The following is a 12,955-nucleotide window of genomic DNA, read 5'->3' as shown; positions in this document are numbered from 1 at the left end:
ATCAGCGGTCTTCAGCGTGATGAGCCAACGCTTTAACCACTAGGCTACCCCACCGCCCCCCACAAAACAGGAAGACAATAATCCCGACAAAACATGATTTGAATTCACTGTCATAGCTTCCTTACATATCTAAGAGATGCAACTGTTTGCATCTTTGCCAAGCACTTCTGGTGCCTTAGATGATATGAAATACTGGCAACTAATAATCATTAAAGGCTTTGCAATATAAATAAAGGCAATATAAAGACAAAACAAAATATATGCAATATATTTGTATATAATATATACCATGACACAATATATTCAAATCAATAAATGATATCCATAAAATAAATTCACAAAGATTTAGACATCCACAAGTTCCAACCCTTGTCCTGTTACCAGCAGGATTGAGCAACATGATGGATTGTAAGATTCATTTTTTCTATTTCTTTCCATCCTGACAAGTTACAGTAACTGTTATGAGGTGTGTAACCTAAAGACAAATAAAGAGGAACAATTTGTATGGATAGACAACTTTTGTTTTGCAATAGATGCAAAATTTGGTGTAGATGATAACACCGTTATCAAAGGTTAGCAGTGTTAGTATCTACACTGAAACGTTGCATCTACTGCAATAAAGAAGTTGTTTATCTATAAACATTGTTCCTCTTCATCATACAGCTTCTAAATGCCACTTACAGAAGTTAAAGACAAATATACTTGAAGAAACCTAAGGGAACGGGACATATCACATGGGCCTAGTTAGACCATTTGCAGGAATGAATTACAGTTTTGATTATCATCTCAAACATATTCAACAGTGACAACACGCCATCGTGACTTCACTGGCTTGTATACTGACTGACTGACTGAGTTTGGTTTTACGCCGCTTTTAGCAATATTCCAAGCAACATCACGGCAGGGAACACCAGAAATGGGCTTCACACATTGTACCCTTGTGGGGATTCGAACCCGGGTCTTTGGCGTGACGAGCCAACGCTTAACCAATAGGCTACCCCACTGCCCCGCTTGTATACACTATGTAACTCCATACTTGCAAATCTAAACAGCAGTTTTCGGTATTTTTACCAATAGCCATGCCATGGTCTGTTTCTCAGAAGATGGCAGGGACATGGTATAAATGGCAATGTTTATCACTTGACAGTATGTGACCTTGGAACCATCAGCTCATCACTTCGCTTGATTTCAACGGAAGAGTTAACAAAGCCACCACTCAAACCAAAGGGAAGTAACTCTGGAGTTGTTCATGCAGCAGTTCACCCACACTGCTGATTGGAAATTTAGCTGTATTAGATTTCTGACTCATGATTTATGTTGCTTATTGTAATAGGAGTATCAATGATTAGCAACTGTTTATTAATTTTGAATTTCTATGAATACTGTACATTCACAGGGCAAACAAGTGCAATACACTGATTGGGTTTTATGCCCCTTTTAGCAATATTCCAGCAATACCACGGCGGGGGACACCAGAAAGAGGCTTCACATATTGTGTCTATGTGGGGTACTGAACCCGGTTCATCGATGTGACATACAAATGCTTTAACCACTAGGCTACACCACCGCCCCTTGATTGTTTGATACATCATTACACTCCTACACTGCAGGGCCTTATTCAAATACACCTATATGGCAGCGGTCTGTAAATAATCGAGTCTGGACCACACAATCCAGTGATCAACAGCATGAGCATTGACCTGCGCAATTGGGAACCGATGACATGTGTCAACCAAGTCAGCGAGCCTGACCACCCCATCCTGTTAGTCGCCTCTTACGACAAGCATAGTCACCTTTTGTGGCAAGCATGGGTTGCTGAAGACCTATTCTACCCCGGATCTTCACGGGGTCCAAATACACAGGTAATGGAGGGACATAGTGTATACAAATGTGCAAGATTAAAGATTGTGGCAATATTTAGCTTCGGGGACAACATCGCAGACTGCATTGGTTAGGTCATCAGCGACTTCATGGTGGTCACATGCGGTGTATGGTGGAGTGGTCATTGTGTTGGTCAACGTTGTCGAGATGCTCCCACCAGCCAAACAGGAACTTGTCTGCGACAAGACGGAACCAGGGGGTGAGAAGGATCCCTTCAGCATCTGCTTTTGCTGAAAATTCAAACAGTCAATGAGTGAGCATGGATGTATGCCTCGTTTAGCAACATTCAAGCAATATCATAGCGGGGCTACCAGAAATGAGCTTCATATATAGCACCCAAAAAAAATAATCGTGTACACTTTAATCATCAACTGTTGCACGTCAGCATTCAACTTCATTTTTCATCAGGCATGTGTATCCCGTGCACGACGTGATAGTGGCTGTTCCGTTTCTGCGGTTTCACCCCGCTGTGACAGATAACAACTTTTGCGTTTTCAATGATGATAGTTTCTTAAAGAACTTTTTTGGTGGAGTCCGGAAAATTTTCAAATATAAGAAAGCTGTTGTGTATTAGTAAACGATACTATTTATATTTATGTGGCAATTTTGTACAATGATAAAATTTGCAATTCATCGGTCCGTTTCTGACTCAAACGGACTGAAGTAGGCTCCAACATTGCCCTTAACAGTCAATGAAGTTTTAATAAACTTAAGTATGATTACATCGGAAAAAATAACAAAGCCAGTGTTCACGAATAGCATCAGACCCTCAGACAAATCCGGCAGATTTGCCAACGGTCTGATGGAAGTCCAACCCCAACGTCCAACTGTATAGTTCACAATGACTTTGACTGAAGTTGTTACATGTGACATGTCATACTTGTTTGCTGTTTATATAGTTTACATTTGTTAATAATTTCAATGCCAATTTTAAGAAATGTTTAATCTGAACTTTTAAACACCATTCGTGACCACTGCAAAGCACAGCATAACTGAGCACGATAATACAGTTAATTACCATACTAAATTATCATTTACAGTGACTGATTGACTTGTGGCTCATGCTGTCAGTCACTGGTTTTGTGAGAGTGATTGGTTTTATGCCGCTATTATAATATCTGAACCAGCAATTGGCTGTGAACAATGTTATTGAATGTGAGTCTTCGGAATGACAAACGTACATTTTGACCAAGAGGCCAATCCACTATCTCTTATTTGTATATGATCCCCTAATTCTATTGATTTAGTGACCTTAACATGCTAGTGACATTTAAAACTATTTTGATAAGTAAAATAACCTCAAATTATTTTTGATGGATTGAAACATATTGACTGTATTTATTAAGAGATGTGTGTGGCCCTGTGCGTAGAGCTCAGATCACGAATCAGTTGAAGTCAAACAACGTCAAACTTGGACAGTTCTTGGATGGGTGACTGTGTTTGGCAGCTTGACTCCTGAGAGTTTCTAGGATGTTAGTCCTGCCCCATAACAAAGCACATGTGATTCATGTGGTCTCACCATAGGCAAGTGAGTTTGTTCAAAATTGCCTCTGTTCACCCAGCAGAAAATGGGTACCCGGTTGGATAAAGTCATTTGACTATAACCTTCTAATGCCTAACAGGCAGCTTGGGTTATCCGGGGTAATAATCAGATTCTGATTACAGCGTCCCGTGAGCAACTAGTCAGATGGATACTAGGCGCTATATAAATGAATTATTATTATTATTAAAGTCTTAGATGTCAAATCAAGCTATCTTCTAAGCACTACAGAATTGCTCCACAAAGCATATATGGTGCTGCAACAGTCAAAGTAAGGGAGTTACAACCAGCTTAGCACTCTGATCACTTTGTGGGACACACCGGAAAACCAGCAAGGACTATATGTAACTCAAACAGCAAATACTTCACATGGAATTCACAACATAGATGGCGACAAACCTATTAATTCTTTCAAATCCTGTTTACTGACAAACTTGTAGTCCTTTACTTCATTCTCATTAGGAACTACGTCAACATCTCTCTGTGACAACAAGATGTAGTCGATCTCGTGCTCCCCCCACGTCTTGTCGTCGGGCACGTTGTTGGAGCGGTAGTGAATTCTAGTGAGGTAGTGGAAGCCGTCAACAGGCACCTGCAGGATAAGGCAAATTCCTTGATAAATATATCAGCAAAATTATGACATAATAATTCTTCCTCCGTAGAAACATTCTATTACGTTTTCAAAAGCCGAGGAAGAATATATTCTGATAACTTGTAACATGGTTGTAACATGAGTGAGTGAGTGAGTGAGTGAGTGAGTGAGTGTGTGAGTGAGTGAGTGAGTGAGTGAGTGAGTGAGTGAATGATTTTATCGCAGCTTTGTGTAACAATCAATTCTTTTCAAAGAAACAGGATTCCTGCATAGTACCCACATCCTTGTCATGACCAGCTAATGCTCAAAGCACTTAAACTACACCAAGGGAGGCAATGTCTATGGAGACTCAAGCACACATTTATTCAGCATCAAGATGCTGCACTGTGTGACTTACACATATTGTACCCATGTGGACAATCAAACCTGGGTCTTCGGTGTGACACGTGGATGCTGTAACTATGGTACACTACAGTTGTTTCAAGGACATAGTCTGAGAAACATTCACAATTGTTAGTCAAGCATTTGTCAACTGAAATTTGGAATTTCCATTGCCCATTTACAGACTACCACTGTAATGCTTAACTGCTACAACTGTCTAACTTATGGTTTTTTCGACAGCAATCACAGAGCTGGGAACCCCATGTTTCAGACAGTGGTTACTTGTAATTTCTTCCTAGTCCTCTGTTCTAATATGGCCCTTTCATGGTAATGATAGTTTCAGGATTGTGATAATCAGATTTTAGTTGTTTTGTTTCAAAAGTGATCATTCGCCAAGCCTCGGTTATTTCCACTGTCTTCGGAAAACTAGAACCCTTTCCACTCGCCATGCTTAACTGCACAAACAACTCTTATAGACAGAACTCAGTCATGTAAATGTCGGATCAATGGCGTCTCCATTGACAGCGGCTAAGCTAGCCATTAAGTGTCTTGTGTGTCACATCAACACAAGTTCCTGGCAGAGGAGAGATATTTGTGACCCAACATTTGCTTGTTTTAGTCAAGTTGATGTAACACATGTTCTGATTGGACAGAAAGAAGGGAGATAACTTGTGTTGACATTTTTTGCCGCTAGGGGATTTTACGAGAATCGGGAAATATGACTGTCTTAGAACAGAGGTCCGTAGGAAGATATGACAAGTAACCTCTGTGGGAAGAGAATGGGGAAACCCATACCTCAACATTTAGAAAATGTCTCCACATACAAAACTATATGGTCATCGTGATTCCCATATTTACAAGACTATATGGTCATCATGATTCCCCATATTTACTATACGGTCACTATTCCCATTTACTATATGGTCATGTGATTCCCATATTTACAAATCTATATGGTCATGTGTTCCCATATTTACAATTATATGGTCATCGTGATTCCCATATTTACTACTATGGTCATCGTGATTCCCATATTTACAAATCTATATGGTCATCGTGATTCCCATATTTACAAGACTATATGGTCATCGTGATTCCCATATTTACAAGACTATATGGTCATCGTGATTCCCATATTTACAAGACTATATGGTCATCGTGATTCCCATATTTACAAGACTATATGGTCATCGTGATTCCCATATTTACAAGACTATATGGTCATCGTGATTCCCATATTTACAAGACTATATGGTCATCGCGGATTCCCATATTTACAAGACTATATGGTCATCGTGATTCCCATATTTACAAGACTATATGGTCATCGTGGATTCCCATATTTACAAGACTATATGGTCATCGTGATTCCCATATTTACAAAACTATATATGGTCATCGTGATTCCCATATTTACAAGACTATATGGTCATCGTGATTCCCATATTTACAAGACTATATGGTCATCGTGATTCCCATATTTACAAGACTATATGGTCATCGTGATTCCCATATTTACAAGACTATATGGTCATCGTGATTCCCATATTTACAAAACTATATGGTCATCGTGATTTCCATATTTACAAATACTATATGGTCATCGTGATTCCCATATTTACAAGACTATATGGTCATCGTGATTCCCATATTTACAAGACTATATGGTCATCGTGATTCCCATATTTACAAAACTATATGGTCATCGTGATTCCCATATTTACAAATCTATATGGTCATCGTGATTCCCATATTTACAAGACTATATGGTCATCGTGATTCCCATATTTACAAGACTATATGGTCATCGTGATTCCCATATTTACAAGACTATATGGTCATCGTGATTCCCATATTTACAAGACTATATGGTCATCGTGATTCCCATATTTACAAGACTATATGGTCATCGTGATTCCCATATTTACAAGACTATATGATCATCGAGATTCCCATATTTACAAGACTATATGGTCATCGTGATTCCCATATTTACAAGACTATGTAAAACCCAGCATGCAGGAACACCTCTTCCTTGTTTAGTAGGATAAATGGTTGGTGACAAAATGCAAGATCTGATTGTACTGAGATTTGAATTTCACCTGTTCTGGCTCAATGCCAAGTTCATGTTTGAGTTTCCTCTGAGCGGCTCTGCGGACTCCAATGGCTGCTGCCTCCTCCAACTCTCCCGTCACATTCAGGGGGTGGCTGCAGCATGTGTTGGTCCAGTGACCTGGAACCAGGATGGAAGCTGTACTCAACACTGCCTTAAAGGATATTCTTCATTCTAAAATCGCACACAGGTTGGCATGTCACAACGACCTGCCGAATTCCATATATTGTACAACATGTTCGAATATCGACTGACAGACTAGCTACCACTCACATGATTTGATCTGCCAATATTAGTGTCGATCTAATAATGTTTCGCGGTATTTTGTTTCCATGATATCAAAATGTCTGAGCAGACTTAGCAGCAGTTATCTGCTGCTCAATACTATGTGAAGAAGATGGCAGTGATCGCCGCCAGGCCAGCATTTGTCTTTTCTCTTTTGGAATAATCCCTGCTAGTGAAAAATGGAGGTGTGGTTTCTTTGAAGGAGATGAAGCCATGTTTCGCGCGTGTCTGTAAATATTTACCATTTGACACCAAAACGCCATATGATTGGCCGTGCCACATCCAACTTGCCGAATAACTAGACCAGGCTCTACACACTCACAACACGCGCCAATTTGTACCGTTTGTTGAATTTGATTAATCACTCTAGTCGAGACGATACAACTCCGTTGAATTCGGCACATTGATTCGATGGGCCGACCCATGTGAGTCCGCCTTTACTTCTGAACCAAGCAAATAACTATACATAAAAAATGTCACCGCTGCAACTATCAGTACTAATGTTCATCCACAACCCATACGATACCACACAGCAAAAACTTTTCTGTGTCATCTCAATACAAACTGTTTTCGGCTGCTGTTGGTTGCTAAACCATTGGTGACACTGTATGCTGACAGACTGTTGACCAGTCATTTTGCCCCTACCCTAATTATCTCCCCTTTCACAGTCATGTGATTCACACCAGATCACATGATCTCAATCTAAACATTACTCCTGAACTTAATAATAGCAATTTAGCTGCACAAAGAAACTGACCTGAATGTCTTTCAATACTAAATATATCAACATAAATATGTAAAGATATCATTAGAATCTGTAATTTACTTACAAAGTGTAACCCCAAATACAACACGTTACTATATAACACGTGTTGTGTAGTCATAGCTTCGGCTATGGGAGCCATGCCAGTTCACATTTATCAGAGGAGTACACAAAGTACTGCCACTTGTCTGACTTCCATTTTGTGGAAGCCATGGTCGCTGAATAGATTAGATCGATCGAATCCCAGAAGGACTCAGCCAAAAAGGTACTAGACTCTGTACTTTACTGAGAAAGTGAACGCCTAAATATAACATCCATAACATTTGACCCTTTTCCAGAGGCATAGGAAATGCAAAAAAATTGTAATGCAAATTGTAACACCCTGATGATTGGACCACCATGCTTGCCACCTGAGATACACAGAGATGCCTACCTGGAAATGTAATCTTTGCATCTGACCTCTGTTGGATGAGAAGTTCTCCCTGCTTGTTGAAGAGAAACATGCTGAACGCTCGGTGAAGCATACCTGGAATAATAGGATTATCTTCTCACAGCCTCATTTAAACCATATCTTTCATAAACCATATCTCTGGTGAAACGTGTCTGTGTCGAGATCTGACAACACAGCAGGTCGTGTCAGCAAGTTCACATCTAAATTTTCTGGACAAGTGACTGAAGCTTTCAGACAGCTGATTTCTTTATCTTGAAAATGAAAATAATCAAGAAAATCCATATGCGAAAAAACACTGCCATATTATTATTTTCTTTTGGATGCTGTGTACATAATGTTGTTTGTGCGTGTTGGGGCATCTAAACATGCTAAACCCAAAGACAGACACTATAGAAATGAAAAATTGTCTTAGAAAGCTAACATATTGTCTTTTGAGAAAGCTAACCCATCACCTGTCACAACTGCCTGCAAGGGGTCCTCAAACACAAAGGTATCAGACTTGACTTTCAGACTTGACACTGGTATGACTTGACAAAGTTCAGACTTGACACAGGGTTCACCTGTCACAACTGCCAGACTTGCAGACAGGTATCAGAGGGTCAGACTCACATCTTCAGACAGAGACGGGTATCAGACTTGACACAGACGGGTATCAGACTTGACACAGACGGGTATCAGACTTGACACATCAGACTTGACACAGACGGGTATCAGACTTGACACAGACAGGTATCAGACTTGACACAGACGGTATCAGACTTGACACAGACGGGTATCAGACTTGACACAGACAGGTATCAGACTTGACACAGACGGTATCAGACTTGACACAGACATCAGACTTGGACAGGTATCAGACTTGACACAGACGGGTATCAGACTTGACACAGACGGGTATCAGACTTGACACAGACAGGTATCAGACTTGACTCAGACTTGACACAGACGGGTATCAGACTTGACACAGACGGGTATCAGACTTGTGTAAAAGACAATATGACTATTTTAGTATTTACTTATTATTTTTCCCAAAGCAGCATTAACTCATTCAGCCATGTTTGCATGTCAGTACATTCTCTGGTCATCAGAATTTTTCTTAATTTTGCTCTCAGTACCATGTGAACCCAGTCTTTTCCAAACACATAGAGAGAACATTAAATATCTAACACACTAACCACTGGGCTACCCTTATAACAGGGTCAGACACAGCCACTTGTCTGTTGTGCTAGTTTGAGAAAAATGAAAATATATACAGACTATTTATTTTGTCCCCATATCTTGTTAATAATCTTTTTATATAAACCCGCCTGAAATGAGTCATGGTCAAGATGGATACTACCTACTGTGTCCCTCACTTCTAAACCCAACAAGTTTGGGCCCACACATTTGACACCCAGTACCTTAACCACTCACCTTCATCAATATTCTTCAGCAGGTGACATGTTTTCTTGGAGGCTGAGCCAATATTTTTATCATTCCTATCTACAAGGATGCATTCTTCTTGTAGCAACTTCAACTGTGTGTCATCCAGCTCTCGATCACTGTTTGCCATTGTTGCAGTGTGAGCAAAATATCTGCAAAAGAGATTTGAAGCAATTCATTTTTCAAATTTCTTGTCATTAGCAAATTCAACATTTGAAACAACAGAGAAAATAAACAATATATTTATTCCACAGAACGAATTTATAGACTGAGTATAAAACTGTATCAAATAATAAAAATACTCAGTATATTAGTTCCAATTTACAATCACTTAAGCTCCATGAATTGAGCTGAAACTTCAAAATAACATCAACAGCTCCATCACTCCAATCTCCACCAGCAGAAAATTTCTATTGGATGTGTAATTTAGCATTATGCCATTTGAATGGGGCTCATGATCAAAACGGGCCGGTGGGGTAGCCTAGTGTTAATAAAGCATTGGCTCGTCATGCCGAAGACCCGGGTTTGAATCCCCATATGGGTACAATGTGTGAAGCCCATTTCTGGTGTACACCGCCGTGATGTTGCTGGAATATTGCTAAAAGCGGCGTAAAACCAAACTCAGTCAGTCAGTCAGTCATGATCAAAACCAGGTTATGCCAGTATATGTTGAGGGTATTTATCAAAATGGAAGACCTAACATGAAATAACCATATTTTAGAGATATTAACGAAATAGAGTTATTCTATACAAGAAGTTTGTACTAACCTGTACATTATTTGGATGTACAGTGGTAAACAATAACAAATTAAAAAATAAAAAGCGATAAATAAAAAGAAAGCCTACTTGTTTCAAACTAAACCATGTCACAGGGAGTCTCCATCAGATCTCCACTAAACCACAGTACTACATACAATGCTGGCAGTTGGTAGATATCCCTGGATAACAAATTCCTCCTCCGTATACCAAACATCAATGTTATGTAGACTGGTTGTCTACAGTGTTCAATGACAGAAAATAATCCGTAACAGATGACTCATCATGTGATGAGTGGCTAACAGTGAACAACAGGGTCAGTAATAAAATGCAGATGAATCTAATTAATGTACAACCATATGTTGCACTCATACTGAGTACTTTTCTTTGCATCACATACTGATTCAATTTGTATTTTCTACCATCTATGGAAGGATGAGTTTCATTATGTTGATCAAGCAATTACTATTGCTTATTGTCCTCTTCCTATAGATGACACTATTCCTATATTTGTTTGAGTTTTATGCTTACGTGTTGGATTACAGATTTTGTTTGAAGATAAAAGCCTGAGAAGGGAATAAAAACAATAAAAACAGCTGAAATCTGCTTTTGACTAGAAATTATTTTAAAAACATTCACTCTGCTGGAAGTGAGAGTGTTTAGGGTTACTGAAGGCCAAATCTAACCCGGATCTTCACGGGTTCACTCTGGAGGAAAATATTTTTGGACAGATCAACATAAAATCATAGTCCAGCATATAACTTTGGCTGACTTTGCCCTATACCAAGGTGTGCTCGATGTAGGCATTGGCTGGAATCACAATTTATTTACATGAACTACATTAGTTCATATGAATAAGCTTCATTATTCCAGCCAGAGTTCAGAGATAAAAGCGTCACAACAGCAAAGCGTCACCTGGTGAAAACGGCACCATTTGGACATAGCGGAACCTCGACTTGGCAAAACGGCTACAAATCTTATGAGCGAAAGCGGCACCAACTAAAACTAGTTTGTTATAAGATAATCGGATTGCAGAATGTTTAGATAGTAAATACATCTACTATAATGTTGGAACTATCAAAATTTAAGAACAAGGATGTATTTTTTATTTTCATGGATATGATGTGAAAACTACTTTATACAGTAATAGTGACATTCTGAACTCATTACACCAGTTCATTACTAAAAGTAACCCGGTTCCAGTAATTATCAAATCTACATATATATTCAATGTAAGGCAAGTTTTATATAACTTGATTTTCTCTGACTGCTCATTTCGTTGCTAGGCATAACCAACATATTTATTATTCAATCATTTATCTGTTATTTTGTCACAGTATTTTTCTTTTGTTGTCAAATTATTTCAATTATGTATCCAGCTATTGGAACAATGTACTGGAGCCTATCCAGGTTTCTTTGATGAAATAAAAAAATATGTTTCAACCAAATACATGTACTGTGTCGACAGTGATTGGAAGTGGGCATCCCACAGCTGATAATTGGATTGCACAATATTTAGAATGTTTAGTGTGAAAACATCAGTTTACCTTTGATGTTTTAAGTACATTTACTCAACTGAAATCGCCCAGTGTCAAACTCAGTGTCAAAATGAAATTGTATTTAAAACGCACAAATGTACCCATTGTCTACCGTCGCCGAAATACCTTAGTTGTGCGTGCACGTTAAATAAAGCAAATAACAACAACCCATTGTTTGTTAGTTTTTATGTTTTGGGGGATTTTTTTTCTTTTTTGGGTATACATAACATAATATTTGTTCTGAATATACATAACATAAATTATGCAAGCTTATTGATGTTTCATTTTTCATATTTTACCATTTTTATTAGAAATTTCCTGAAATTGTGTCACTGCCGTTACGAAATTTGTAATTTTTGAAAAGAAAAAATCCAAAGTGTCTTGTTTTACAATATAACATGCCGTCTTGACGCATCCTAGCCAAATTTGTAAAATAAATATAAAAATATCATGCATTTAATACGTCTCCCATCCACTTCATGTTGTCTTTACCCATAGCTTTCATAATAAGGTTTGTATACTGTACATTAGAAGGTACATAGATACCTTTCTGTCATTACTACATCTAATGGCATTAGTAATGTGTTTACCTGAGTCTGCTGAATGAAATGTCTGATGCCTTCTGATTAAACGCCGCCCTTGACCTCTTCGCCTGTGGTCTCACCAGAACTTTCAAAAACGAATAAGCACTCTTCGTTCTTATCAAGTTTCGCATGTTCAGAGTATATTCATCGGGTGACAAGGTGGGTTGGTGCTTTCGCGATATCTGCTTGGTTAAATTCAGTGGACTGATACTGCGGTTATGTCTAAAACAAGCATTTAACGAATTAAGAACAATTTGTTCACAAATTTCAAAGATTATATTTTGAATAATAGCTTATAATACATAGCTGTATGTGCTAATTTATTTCTCCTACATGAAATAATTATCAATCTTGTCCCTGCAAACACAACACAAATAATAATATATTTACTATTTCGTACATGAGTTATATTTTAATTGAACTCGTTGTTTACAATATTTTTGGTTGTCGCTAAAGCACGTGTTCCCAAACTAGAAAAGCCTCATCACAAACATTGCCAGATACATATGGGGAATTGTTAAACGAGGATAAACTGAAGTTGACCAGAAGTAAGCTGTAAGCGTTATGGGTTGAGATATTTATTTATTTAATTTAACAGCATACCGTATGTGGCATTTTCAAAATGGCCGCGCCCATGAAATAAGTGTTG

At 38.5% G+C, this 12,955-nt stretch overlaps 1 protein-coding gene across 1 annotated transcript; it reads right to left on the bottom strand.

The window, feature by feature from the left end:
- Positions 1–257: 257 nt before the first annotated feature.
- Positions 258–12,524, bottom strand: LOC124287105 (isopentenyl-diphosphate Delta-isomerase 1-like). The gene is made up of 6 exons (XM_046723587.1): positions 12,313–12,524; positions 9,420–9,580; positions 7,989–8,081; positions 6,497–6,627; positions 3,821–4,013; positions 258–2,111 (listed from the first exon to the last, which is right to left on the bottom strand). The coding sequence occupies exons 1-6, from the start codon at positions 12,435–12,437 to the stop codon at positions 1,978–1,980; spliced, it is 837 nt and encodes a 278-aa protein (XP_046579543.1). The 5' UTR covers positions 12,438–12,524; the 3' UTR covers positions 258–1,977.
- Positions 12,525–12,955: the final 431 nt, after the last annotated feature.

This window comes from Haliotis rubra, unplaced genomic scaffold, assembly GCF_003918875.1.
Source record: "Haliotis rubra isolate DU_JTF1 unplaced genomic scaffold, ASM391887v1 Scf1105, whole genome shotgun sequence".
In the NCBI taxonomy this organism is placed as follows: Eukaryota; Metazoa; Mollusca; class Gastropoda; order Lepetellida; family Haliotidae; genus Haliotis; species Haliotis rubra.
Note: the sequence above shows the minus strand (reverse complement) of the source record. Positions and strands in the feature narration are given on the sequence as shown.

Excerpts from the sequence above, each read along its gene's own strand:
- LOC124287105 (XM_046723587.1), bottom strand. The coding sequence starts at position 12,437 with ATGCGAAACTTGATAAGAACGAAGAGTGCTTATTCGTTTTTGAAAGTT. Across the intron at positions 6,628-7,988 it reads TGCAAAGATTACATTTCCAG|GTCACTGGACCAACACATGC; the intron begins GTAGGCATCTCT and ends TCCTGGTTCCAG. Across the intron at positions 2,112-3,820 it reads GGATTTGAAAGAATTAATAG|CAAAAGCAGATGCTGAAGGG; the intron begins GTTTGTCGCCAT and ends TTGAATTTTCAG.